This window comes from Dinoponera quadriceps, unplaced genomic scaffold (genome assembly GCF_001313825.1).
Source record: "Dinoponera quadriceps isolate SergipeBrazil2010 unplaced genomic scaffold, ASM131382v1 scaffold1578, whole genome shotgun sequence".
NCBI lineage: Eukaryota > Metazoa > Arthropoda > Insecta > Hymenoptera > Formicidae > Dinoponera > Dinoponera quadriceps.
The window spans coordinates 315,868-329,765 of NW_014555832.1; the positions used below are offsets into that span (position 1 = coordinate 315,868).

Sequence of the window (13,898 nt, forward strand, 5' to 3'; positions counted from 1 at the left end):
TCGGATCTCGTTTCGAACTTTCATAGGCCCAAGGAAACTCGCGGAAATTGATAGGCACAAGACGGATATGAGTGAGTGACTCTTCCCCTCTTGACGATCGCTCCAAAGGACACGCAAGAACGGCGCTACAAACACAACCAATCAGAGAGTGGATATCTCTCGAAATTCGCCGATCCTTAGGGCTATGACAGTTAAACCGCGGTTACATTGATTAAACATCGAATTCTCACTAGGGGAGAGACAATTTGGACTAAAATTCATCGTTTATTATACATCCGCAAAGCTTGGAATCGCCTCTCGTCGATCAAGCGAAATTCCAATTCAGCATATCGCGGATACGTCGCTCTCGTGCGGCTTTTGCGCCGTTAAGATCAGAGTCGATGAATTTCTCAATCTAGTAATAATTATCCTAAAATTCGCATAATGCAAACGCGCGCTCCTTTCGCGACAGAGAGGCCGAGGTTCTTTGTGTTACGTAAAAAAGTAAAGTCCGGGCTCCTCGGGATATTACGTGTATAGGAACGAAGATCTCTGAAAGTCCGACGGGAAAAATGCAGAGAACGATTTCCGTCTGTGTAAAAGAGAAGAAACCGTCAAAGTGGATTATCGTGTAACCGTGACATATAGCCCATACAGCACAGCATCCACAAAGAACGCCCAGAGGATGTCCTTACGTCATTTACGGTAAAATGTACTGTATGGGAATAGAACACTGCGAGAACTACACGCTGGGGAATCTAGAAATGAAAAAACACCCGATGAAGAATGATAAAAATTGCGCTAACCGTTCTCTCTCTCGAACGTTATTTATATATACAGCAAGCCGGATAAATGCGAGACGCAGATGGAATTATTCGAGTGTGTCGTACACGTCTAACCGACTTCTCATCAATGCTACACACGTCTATACCGCCGAAAACTGTTCGGTTTAGAATCTACAATTCTAAAAGATTCTGAAAAGAGAGTCAGACGTGTCTCCGCGCGAGAAGGTTCGTGAAACTATCTCAGCCATTTGAAACCATAACAAATGCGATAAAGAAAGGGGATTTTACGCGAAAGAAGAAGAACCGGATGAAAGTCCCGTGTAGCATTGCGTTTCCGCCGGGATGACGACGACTCGGAGAGAAAGAGATGCCTTCCTTTCTCTCTCTCGTCAGGAACATAATCCATATCACGCATTCACACTTTCTCTCGGTGGTTCCTCTCACACGCGATGGTGGTGGTGGTGGGTGACGCTATGGAGTGATGGATTAAGTCTTGTGCATTGTCGGTGGCTCGGCGGCCGGCCGACGTCATTCACGAGGTGGCCCGCAACTTCTCCAACGCGGGCACCAGCGATTCCTCGAGCGAGGGTCCGCAGCTCAGGCCGCACTCGCCGATCCATCTCGCCTTGCCACTCGCGTGCGACTGTAACACGGAGAGAGACGTTCGATTTTTCCAGCTGAGGTCAGCGGCCAGCAACGCGTTATTCACATTTACCATGGTGAGGTCACGCTTCCACGCGGTATGGCAGCGACCGTCGCAGAGCGGGCACGGCCGTTGTAGGGAGTAGCCGCCGCACTCGCTGCAGTCCAAGGAGACGTGCTCCTCGCTCCACGACACCCCGCATCTAAAAGAAGAGAAAAACAGGATAGTAGATGATTGCGCACGTTATGCGACAACTCGCCTGAAAAAAAAAAAACATTTTTTCGCGGAGCGAGAGAACCAAAATGATCGATTCAACACACTCGGACAATAAGTCGTCAAATTAATATTGACAAAATCATGATAAAAGATCGGGTTAATTTTGCGACGTACACACGACGAGATTTTTTTTCAGAGATAATCACATAATTGTAGTAATTGACAAGTGTTTTCTCGGAAAACAACAAGGTGGTTTCGACATTTTATCTAAACGGCTGACTTTTTCATGTGTTTCCCCCGATTGATTCGCGATACGACGGGCGGCTCGCTCCGTCGGTCGAATGTGGGGTATCCGATTTACCACCGGATCAACACTGGATATACACCCACTAGCCTCATTTCAGTATCGATAACGCGTCGAGTGAAGAAGCGATTCAAACTGCGCGTTACTACAGGGTGTAGAAATTTAAAATTCATGTTTGTAGATGAATGACCGCTTTTAATTGTACTCAAAGAGTACAATCCTTACTCCGGTAAATAAATTTTTTATTTCGGAGGAAAAAATCTCTCTCGATGATGCGTCATCGTCGTTTGTACTCTGGATCCATTGAGCGGAGACTACGTCTCTCGTTGTGTAATTTGCAATTAATTCCCACGCTCCGTAGGATTCCGCGTGGCAGCTGCGAGACACGATTTATATCCCCTTGCGACATTCGATTACGCTCGTAACTCCCAATCAATTCGAATCCACCGTTCGATGGAGGGACGACGCTTCTGAGGGAGCGAATTCTTCCTCGATATTTTCATTATTAAATTCGTCATCTCGGGAAACTTACGTAAAGCAGGAGTTCAGCTGGGCCCGCAGTTCTTCTATCGTGACAATCGTGTCCTGATACTGGGGATGCGAGCCTTGCAGGCCGTCGTCCACGCTCCCGCACAGGCTATGGCATAAGGAGATGTTGCTTCTGCAAATCAAGCGATCTGTGTGAGCGATCCCCCTAAAATTCATTTTAGGAGAGAATATCTTTCCTCGGAATTTTGTTTCATCGTTATTTCGCGATCGCACGGTTTTTCTTCCTTTCTTTCTTTCCGGTAAATCCTTATCCTCTGAATTCTGAGTAGGCAACGAGGAAAAACTGAACTATCCGACGCAACGGTTCTATGATCTCGCTGGGATTCAACAAAGAATTACATTCGCACGGGAAAAATCTCAGCTTTCGCAACTGAATAGATGAAAACTCGAGAAGTGATATCTTTGTTATCACGACTGAGACCATTCGTGTTAAATATTCAGCTGCATTAAAAACTCTATAGAGCAGAAACTTCCTACAAAAAATTAATATCAATTCACAATTCTTATATATTATAATATAAGCAAGAATACAAATCTTGAATTAATGCTAACTTTTTTCCCGTGTAAAGGAATTTTTCCGTTCGTACAACACCAATTCAGTTACTAACGGAGTAATTTTTGTCCGTGCAATTGGAGAAGTCCTCGAAACGATCGCAGCTCCAGCGGCGTAGAAACGCTACGAAGGAGTTTTTTCGATACATTCACGGGACAATTCGTCAAGTTCTAGCGAAGCTAGTACGCAAACCGCCTTGAACCTGGCGAAGAAAGAGGCGCCAGTGTGTTGGTTCGACGGATTAACTCGAATGGGTGTGCGCATATGGTAATCGGGAAGAAAAACGTCTCCTCCACGTGACGGCGACGTGAACACACGCGTAATGAGCCGTTCGTCCTGTGTGTGTATTTCACGAATTCGACACAGCCATGTAGATACACAAAAGCCGCGACTGGCTTTCTTGAATGACCGTAATCGTAAGGTGCGATCGGCACGGTCGTTCTCCTTTTCTTTTCCGTTACGTAAACGCGGTAGGTCTCCTCGAGAGGACAAAGAAAAATGTCCTTTACGCGGGTGAGAAAAACTCGTCGTCGCGTTCGAAAATAATATTTTTTCTCTCAATTTATAAAAATTGTTCTTAAATGACATGATGATATCAATCCGACCGTTTTCTCAGTGTAGAAACGTCTCATCGCGCCATCCAAATCGATCGTACTTTTCCGCGAGATCCTCAAGACTGACGTAACGAGACGCCTCTTAACGTCCCTTAATTGGCGTTTCCGGCGATGCGTCGGCCATGTAGGAAGTTGAGTTATGCCACTTGGACGGAAATCGTGGACTCGATCAAACTGCGAAACCCGTCTTTGTCGTTCTCCTTTAACGCTAATTACCCACGTTATTAAGAGCGCCGATACGATTGCGCAACGCGTAACGAATCGCAGCCACGTGTCGGACAGAAAAATCGCCGTGAAACGACGATCTAGTGGCTCGGGCGACACGAGTTTTCCGCGACGGACCATTTAAGACAGTCGCTCACGAAGAGACTGAAATATCTGTGCTGTGGGAAATTAAATGATCTTGTAATTTTTTTTTATATCTAACTTTACGTATGTGGGTTTCGATCGATACGCTGTTAAAATTTGATTCCTAAGAAAACGAATTTTACGGACCTTGAGATTCGACTGTTCGCGTATTATTATTCTTTCTTCGTTTTCGTCGCGAAAGGATCGAATGCACAGGATCTCTTTACTCACCCGTGGCGAGACAGGCTGTCCGTGTTGGGTTGCACAGAGGTGACCGACATGTTGGGTTGCCGATTCGACTGACTGGTGACTCCTGCAACACAGAAACAAAACTTGATAACGAGCAATTTTTCCATTTTTCCGCCTCTTTTAACGAGCGTGTAAACTCACACCGACAGGTTGTCCCGATATTATAATGATAGACAAATAAAACAACTTTTTGCGCACGCATACGAGGAATGCTGCTGACGAACAAGAGCGCTGCGGGAAATCCCCCGGCCGATAACGCCGATAATGATCACGTCGAACCTATCGTCATGCATATAGTTAAGGCGAGAGCGAGAAAAAGAGATCAGGAAATCACCTCGGGAGATTTCATCAGAATGTGCTTCATATCTCAAAGACCAAGGCCTGCGGTTAACATTCAACGTCGTAGTTTCCCCTCAAGGTTCCGCTTCTAAATCAATGACTCGAAAAGAGAGAACACGACAAAGAAGAAGGGTTCCTTTGAGCACCAGTTTTTTTTTTTTTTTTCTTAAAATCGCAATCGCGTCACCGGTTCGAGTGGACGTAACGTTATTATCATCGTACTTCGCTAAGCGAGTAGCGAGATTCGATGAGATTAACGAGACGAGGAAAAACACGAGAAATTTCGATGATCATTTTCTCAAGAACATCGGCAATTTCAAGTGTCGAGCGATCAGTCATGGTTTTCTCGAGATTTCCGGATGTGTATCGTTAATAGAAATTACCGCTATGTAACGCGCTAACATTACGGGATTCAATGATTTATGTATCGCGCGCGCGAAGGACAGAGCGGATTTCACCGTGATCTCACCTTGGCATGAAACCCGCGCTTTTGCTTTCTACGAGAAAGCATATCGACGAGCGTGTTTTGCGATATCGATAAAGCCTTACGATTTCCGTCACATGTTACGCAACCGCGAGCGTCGTTCTTGCCAATTTTCTGAAACCCAGGCGAGAAGAAAGTGCGATCAGACGTGAAAGGATAATATATCCCGCGCTCGAGTCTACTCTGTTTCGCGATTAATTCCACACGGTGATACATCAAGTTGTTGCAAATGCACGAATCGCGCGACAACGAGTCGTCCGGAAAGTCATTACGAAACTGCATATCTCGCGAAATGAAAAATGTCAAGGATTTTCAGAACGGCGGAGACAACTTGGAGCGATAAGGAATTCCTCCGGCATTCCGCGATGTATATTCAAAATAAATGCACCGGTTAGCTTCATGAATTATTTCTGTGTGCGCGTATCGATCAAACGCGCGACGGGGAGGCAAACATAATGATAAGAGTCGCGGCGTTCCCATGACGATCGACTTTTGAAGAAAATTATCAAGTTCGCCGATTATGCAGCGGATAACATCGGAATGAAAACAAAAAAAAAACTGAATAAGGAGCAGATGAAAATTGAGCGATGAGAAATGTGATACTCTGGAATCTTTCGTAGCCACGAATGTTCTCAGGCAACGGAAAATTCGTCATTTTCCAGAATGATTCAGCCGGCGGGAATCGCTCGTATCGAGCACAACTGTCGACGCTGCGTCGATCGATGCATTTATTAATCCTCCGCGCTATGTAGAATCGTGTTAGCGTGCGTAATCACTGATAAAACCATCGTGGGCACACGGCCAAGCGAATTCCCGGCATTCCTCGGGATGTAGTAATCGATATATCGGCCGCGAGAATGCAAAGTTCGTCGGCTAATAATAGTAAGTCCCGACGGATTAAACCGACCGACGTTGAAACGGCGATAACGGAGAAAAGGATCACGCGGCTCTGATAAAAATTTATCGCGGCGCACGCTCGCACGGCGTGTTACAACAGTGTAAATGCGTATTTTGCTTTCCACGTTTTTTCCCAGAAGAACGAAATATTTCGTGAGCGAGTCTTTAAAGCTTATCTAATATATACTACAACGAACGTCCTCTAAGCATTGCTTACTTTTACTAGTTAATTTCTCTGGAGGAGAGGAGTTTTTCCCCCCTAAGGATCTCTCTTTTTCGAGCTTAACTTCTTAGCTTGCTCTTACGTGCAGTTATTGCCGTTTTGCACAAACGTGTCCTGCGGAAAAAAATAATTTCTGTGCGTATCTCCTTCGAAAAAAATTGCATTTCAATCAATGCGAGACAATAATCATAGATTCATTGTAAACGCGCGCTTCGGTTCGTTCGTAATTTACTTAACATTTATCAGTGGAGTGTCATTTTTGGCTGTACGCGCGACAATGTAACGCTACACGATGCAACTCGGTCGCAGCGCCAAGCTGACGACGATGACTCAGTGGATCAATTGCGAAGGTAACGTAATTTCTCGAGAAACGCGGCGCCAACATCTCGCGAGAGAGAATTCTCCTTCTATTTCTCTTTCTGTATGCGCACCGACTCTTCTTGAGAAGCAGGTACAATGCGATCCTTACATAAGCGTTCATCTCGCAAACGAGATGGACGCTTTACGTGGAATTTATTCCGGAATTACGATGGTTGCGAGAAAAGTCAGTTTCTCGAATTTCAGCGAGACGATCGCGTGAAAAAAAAAAAAAGCGGATGGAAGGATACCGCGTCGAGGATAAAACGAGAGATCCTCGCGGCCGTTAGTGAGCTGTCGCAAAAATAGAACTATAGACCGCAAACTATAGGCCGGTCGCTATAAATAACCGGATTATTTGAACGTCGCATTCGCTGTGTGCGTGCTCACACATATGTTCCAAGCTTTCCTCTCGCGAACTATTTCAAGAGGACAATCCCGTAAGCGGTTTATCCCCGAACACACTTTGCGCCGCATAGACGACACAGTTCCTTCGGAGAATCCCGTTGCGGGCGAAGATAAAAGCTCGCTCGTTAGTTGATTTCAATTCGCCCGCCGGCTTCCGTTCGTCAAATCGAGCCGACGCGTGAATTACGGAGCGGATTTTCCGCGAGCGAAGGGGGGTTACGATGACGCCGTAACCGCGACGTAGATGGGCATGACGCCGAGATTATTTATAACGCCCCTCGGAAGAGAGATCAGCTTGTGTCGGCTGACGATGGCACCGCGGCGACGTCACTCTCGGGGGAGGAAAAAATGACTATAATGTCGCATAGTGAATGAATTATAGTCAGGAGGACTCGTGCTTCTCTACTGTCGTTGACGATAATCTTGCATATCGCTGGACTGAGAAAATACTGTAGTAAAAATTATATCACAAAATTTTCTGGATATGCTGGACCATACCGAAATTATGTGTGTTGTAATCTTTAGTGAGACGTAGACATCATTAAAGATTATAACACATAATAATTTCGATAATAGTTCCGATATAATCCAGCGTTGCAAACTTTTTTACTGTAATAATATTTTCTCCGTATATAGAACGAAAATGATTTATATTCGGTGAGTACTAATAATAATGATATATAAAATAATATTATTTAATATATATTTATTTATATGTTTTTATCCTAGGAAATACATTTTTTTCAAGTGAGAAAATATATTTTCTTAAATTTGTAGTTTTGCAATTGTTCATTTAAATAAAAGAATTCAAGTAAATTTATTATTAGTAAATATTTTTCTAGTATTTTTATATTACATTTCCGTTGGAACAAGAAGTGTTGACTCCTGAAAATATTCTAGTAATATTAACTATTTTTGCTCTCAGCGGAAAGATGAGGAATATAGGTGACTACTTTGTACGTATGAATAACGGGAATTCGCTAAATTTAGGCAACTTTCTAGCCTGTGCGAGTCCTCGCACTTGCATACGCGACGGCAAATAGACGATCCAGTTTCATCCGCACTTTCGTCCATTCGCTGCTACTCATGAAATCGCGAGATATCCTTAACGCGCGAGTAATTACCGGCAAATTAGCCGGTCGTCGACTAACGTCCATTCGCGAGGAGTTTAACTTTCAAGGACCGCGGACTAATTGCTCGTCTCATAATGATATATATGCCGCGACATTAACGATCGCGCTCTAATTAAGACTATAGACCGACGCATTCTTTTGGGGAAAATATCGAATAATGTAATCACGTGCTCTTGTCGATTGATCCGTCCCGCGTCATTAAGTGACACGAAGTGGTACTTAAACGCAAGTATTGCATAAAAGAGCGTTTGATTTAATTACTCGCCGTATATTTTCGTCTCTCTCTCTCCTTTCTCTCGAATAAACGAAGCTCTCACCTTCGGCTCCGTGCGACACGATTCCTTCGTTGAAGGCGAGCAGGTCGTCTCCTGCCGTTCTCTAACGCGCGCGCGCGAACAATTAAATCCTAAGATTAGCTCGAGAGACGCGAAACCAGTCCGCGAACTGTTGGCAACCGGCCGCGCTCGCACAGGCGTAGTATTTTCGTTCCGTTTAGTAGACAGTTGGGAATAGAAGAGAGCGTGTGTAAAGAGAATGTGGCAGCAAAACAGCCTGAGCTATTAAGGCTCGGTTACCGGTAGAAAAAGATCAAGTTATTATTATTTGTTAATGATATCATTTTTTTTTCTAAACAGAATAAATATTTTCTACAAATAAATTCTCAATGTATTATAGATTTAATACTTGTAATTATTATTTTACGCAACATTTACTTACACGGAATAAACATCATGTAGAGTCAATTATATTTTTAATTCTAGTAAATACTTGCCAAGGAGTATTGCAGTAACTCTTTTACTTGAATCAAGTCCGATGTTACGGTAGCACTTTTTTTCCTCAGTGCACCAACTAAAGTTGCAGAAGAAACTGAGAGAGAGAGAGAGAAAGCTTAAAAGTCAAGGTGAGTGCGCGTCTTCGCTTATTTTATTTTTTTTTATTGAATCAACGAAGCTCAACAAGGAGCTGGTTCTCTCTCTCTTTTAGCAGCAGCAGATTCATTTTGTTTTTCAACCGAGAAACTAAACGTCGGGTATTATTACACCGAGAGAGAATACGCGATATGTCACGAGCGATTGGGTAAAAATGAGCGTTTTTTTTTCTTTCCGTATCCATCGAAAGCCGATTGTCGGTCTAGTTTCCGTTGTGAACGGGCGTTTTTTTCTCGCAGGGTGAAAATGAGGCCAACAACCCACGAGAGTATGCACGGTGCGCGCGGGGATATCGATCGACCCCCGGGCTATTCTGGATGACACCCACACACATGGAATCAGGTCGGCTGGAACGTCTCGGCGCGAATAGGAGGGGAGGAAAGGTTGTGCACAAAATAGCGGATGAAAACAAATAAACATGCAAGATGTAAAATCGATGAAAATAATTGCATCGCAGGTACAATTATGAGATGCATTCCGCACGCGTGGGACAAGAGAGGATGTCGTTAACAGGATTGAGAAATTAAAATTCCGCCGGTGGCCGCGGTAACGGGTTCCTCCGACGTTTCTTGTCGACGCGCGCGACCCCATTGCACTCCTTGTCGATAACTGCGTCGTTTGTTTTGAAAGCGGTACACCTACTTTAAAGTTAAGTTTCTCTCTCTTTCATATGTGCTCGCGAGCCTCCTCAAGTTTCCTTCATTCGAGTGTTTAAAACAATACAAACTGATTGTTTATTCTGGGAATTTGTTCAACACCGCCGGAATTATGCGAGCGACTCCTCAAGTACATGGAAGACAGTTCCTACAATAAAGACTAGATGAAAACTCGGTGAAGAGAAATGACGTCCCTGTTGCCGTGACTGAGAACATTCAGCTACATTAAAACTCGGTGGAAACAATTGATTCGGTAGAAACTTCTCGCGGGAATCTTCCTACAACCGGATCGGTCCTCAAGCAACAGAAAATTCAGTCACAGAGTTGTCTTTCACATATAGGAAATAACTGCTGTATCGATTCTTAGTGAACAGTGGGCGACCGATTCTTTGTACTTCTAATGGTAAGGTGGGATCGTTTATTTGACAGCGTATGCGCGCTGTTTCTTTTTTCTCTCGAGGAATGTTTCATATTATTTCTTCTATTATTTTGTACACATGGAAAATGAAGAAAACAGAGCATGGGGTCGATCCTATCTTCTTAGATACCACACCTTGCCGTTAGAAGGTTAATGTCATATGAGGTGAAAAACATCCCACCCCCATCTTACCGCTGAGCTATTCAAGCTCCACGTTACGAATATCTATCCTCCTATTTAAAGCATTGGTATCGTACTTTAGTACTGAATTGGTATCTCGTCAGTCTACTGGTCGAATGTATACGATTTCTATGCTGCGAGGATCAAATTTAAGAGCTGCTTTTAATCGCAAACATTTCATTACCCATATGATTGCGTTGTATGTGTACGATCAAAAATGTTTACGGCCGAATTTTCCCGGCGAAACGTGTAGAATGCGGCGCAATCTTCCGGTCGATGGCCGCCAGTTGGGCGCCGAACCCGCTCTCGACTCACACGCGAGTATTGATTCCCTTCGCGGCTCGTGCTCGTTCGTCGTCGTACGAAGAAGAGCGGAGCGAAGCGAAAGAACCGCGTCTGCGACCACCAGTGCGACAATTAAACGGAGAAAAAAGGCTCCTTCGCGATATTGGCCGATTATTTAACACCGTTCTGTCAGGTGGTAATTTCATGTCCTCTCTTACGTTGTGTATATATACGGTAAAAAACTTCTTCTAACGACAAAGTGAATTTTCAACGTATTCGAGAAAATAAAGTCCTCTGTTTTATTCATTTTCCATGTGTACAAAATTGATAAAAACAAAAAAGGTAAATAATAACGGGAAACATTCCTTAACCCTTATCGGTCGTAAGTCACGTGACAACAATACTTCGTCGCTGCGGTCGTACGTCACGTAGGAGGTGACGTTTTCGTATATTCACCGAAACCAGCTACAACCTAGTGAGAATCACGCATAAAAAGCTAGCTAGTCCGATAAGGGTTAAGAAGAGAAACAAAGTGAATATGTTACAGCTTAATATATATTTGTGTACTTTGTCACATGTTCGAGTTAAATTTCAATGGACCGATTCAATGGATCAATTTTTTAATAGAAAATCTTTTACCGTGTGTGTTTCGTGTCGCGCTAATAAATCAACAATATCTCATTTCGCAGCGTCAGCAGAAATTATTGCCCGGCAGTAATCGGCGATTGTGATGCTGCGCTCGAAACGTCATGTTGGAAGCTTTCTAGCTGAAGATCGCGACGACGACTCGCGATGAAAATGCGTTTCATTTTTCGCTCACTCTTGTTCGATTTCGCGAGATCGCGCAAACGAAACAGCGAAGAGCGCTTTCGACTGATTTTACCGCAATTTGCTTTGTAATAGATAACCCGGATGTGGGCGTCCATCGAATTCACCGTAGTCACCCTTTTCTGTCGACAATCGCTGGCGCGTAATTTGCGTATTGCAACATGACTTTTCTTTCTCACACGAGATCGCTGGCTTTCTCGGAGCGAAATGGCGGTGAAAGCGTCTCTCTTCGCTGCTACAAGAATAGAATTACGCAGCTTCGCAAAGAATGAGACGCGCCGATGTCATGAAAGATGCCCGAAAAAGCACGAATAAAGTGAGAATCGAACGGTCCTGAAAAATAACCCGTTGCGATACCGTGTGTTTGTTTTGACATCCTCGGGATTGAGCAATCTCTTCGAGAAAGTAGATCACCGTTCTTTACGAAGGCCGGCCGTCAGTCAGTCCAGCCAACGGTGTTCTTCAATCTTCCTCGAGCAATAAAACGATAAATCTGGGATGATTAAAAGAATCTCATCTCGAGGAGCAAAGTTACGGTAGAAAATCAGACCAACGGGGGGGGGGGGGGGATAGGTNCCGCTCGTTTCGAACAATAACGTTTCCGTTCAAAGGAAGGGGCCGGCCGAGAGCGTCGGTGGAATCTCTTTCGAGAACAGTAAAAATGTTCGACTTACGTTTCTTCTCTCGATCGAATCCTCGAAAACGCACGCTAGCGACACACAGCTGCGACACCGGGCGACGTAAGAGATGCTTTGCGAAGCAACTCGACGCGTCCTATAACAACGGTCGCAAGCAACGGAAATCGAAGAGATAGTTAACACAGAAAAACACTCGGCGATACCGCTGAACGGACTGAAGTTCGACGCCGTCGGGCGGGTCCTTTTATAACCGCGGTGCGCGGCGCAGGCGCCTAGGTGGGGTAACGAATTCCTCATCTGCTGACGCGGCGCAGTATGCGCCCGTTCGTGCATCGTAGTGGTTCTCAACGCGTGGCTCCCGCTGTCGTTAACTTGGATAAATAATATGCTAAGGATATTTCAGTCCAGCATTGTTTTCGTGTATAGTAACGCTGAAAATCAGGGGTGTTATTTCTGAATATTTGCTGCTCTAGAACATCAAGTTATTAACAGTCATAATGCACAAATAATGCTTCCGATTGAAAATGTTCGATGTTACTATGCTTAAGTACACACGGTGTCATGTATGCTCTGCCATTCTCTACACAAATTTTACATGTGAAATTTTAACATTTGACATTATTTTAACACACTGCAAAATACTGAAATAAAATAAATATAACATGATAAATTAACTAATGCTGACGCAAATATTTTAACAAGAGCCGATTTTAGCACAAAATATTTTTTACTGCGATGAATCAGAAGAGATTTTAAGATTCGCTCGAGATCAAAATGCGATTTGAGAATTCCCGCGCGTTGAAAGGCACGGCGGTTCGCGGAAGATCGTGGCTTCATTCGCGGCAATGCAATTGGAATCGAGGATCGTTATTTTTATTTCTGTCAATGGCGAGCGATGTGTTCCGGCTCGGTAGTCTTGGAAGTTTGCGGAACAGATATTGAATTATCGATTTCCTGCCGAAGCGTCAGTTCTCACGTCACAGCCGCGGCCTTCCTCAAAGGAAGTCTTGGGATGGATGATGATCTCCTGGGGGAAGGTATTCTCTCTCGCCAGGGCTGCGTTCAACAATTCGATCGGTAATTTAATTAACCGATCGAAAAAAATCTTTGTCCTGATTTAAATGCTGCTCCACCCGATAGCCCGCGAGATCAATTGACATCGAATCTCAAAACATAGTGAGAATTATAAAACAATGAAATAATAATAATATTCTAATAAGTTCTGAGATCGGATGAAACGCGAGATATCCTCGAGAAAGAAGCGTCGATTCTTGCATCGATGAAACCTTTGCAACATGGTTTGACATTTTCAAATGTCTAGAAAGTGTCGGGCGATTTATAACGGCTGTATAATATTTATAGCGGAACACTACAGCCGCCGGACGGATGTTGCTTTCCCGGATATATCGTTCCGTAAACGTTATCGCGCATCGATCTCGTGCGATGATCAGTTCTCTCGACGAACGAGAGTGAAAAATCCTGACGATTAATTCTCCGGGTAAAAATGTGTAAGATCGGCATTTCGCTGTGCTCGTCGCACGATGACGTGGGAAACACAGATCATCGTTGTTACGTTCCGCTATTTATCGTGCGTGTTTACCGATAATTGTCGATTTTGTGACACATAAAATTCGTATAAGCTGTTTTAACAATTGCTGCTCAGGCACCAAAGGAATGAAGTATAGGGAATAAGTTTAAAACAAAATGTTGTATATATATATCATTATATATAGCGATATAGAAAGACTTTTCGCTGGTAAGAAACGTGATTCTGACGTCGCTATTACGAAATCGTACACACAAGAGTGGGCGTCTTGATAAAAATGCAAAAGGTTAGGAGAACGCGTGGCTGCAACGGGGAAAAATCGACTTTCCTCCTACGA

At 44.0% G+C, this 13,898-nt stretch overlaps 1 protein-coding gene and 1 long non-coding RNA gene across 3 annotated transcripts in view; one reads left to right on the plus strand and one right to left on the minus strand.

Moving 5' to 3' along the window:
• Nucleotides 1-572: 572 nt before the first annotated feature.
• Nucleotides 573-13,898, minus strand: part of LOC106745513 — a 33,099-nt gene continuing 19,773 nt past the window's right edge. Inside the window, exons 3-6 of the mRNA XM_014621186.1 lie at nt 4,223-4,304; nt 2,460-2,588; nt 1,480-1,609; nt 573-1,407 (exon numbers count right to left, since the gene is read on the minus strand). Coding sequence (XP_014476672.1) covers nt 1,297-1,407; nt 1,480-1,609; nt 2,460-2,588; nt 4,223-4,304 — 452 coding nt within the window. The 3' untranslated portion in view covers nt 573-1,296. The remainder of the gene's footprint in view (nt 1,408-1,479; nt 1,610-2,459; nt 2,589-4,222; nt 4,305-13,898) is intronic.
• On the plus strand, nt 8,412-9,840 carry LOC106745514. 2 transcript variants are annotated; one of them, XR_001374527.1, is made up of 4 exons: nt 8,412-8,673; nt 8,843-8,982; nt 9,250-9,393; nt 9,468-9,840. It is a non-coding gene; the product is annotated as an uncharacterized LOC106745514 (long non-coding RNA). The 2 variants fall into 2 exon arrangements; XR_001374526.1 differs by having other exon boundaries at nt 8,417-8,673; nt 9,250-9,840.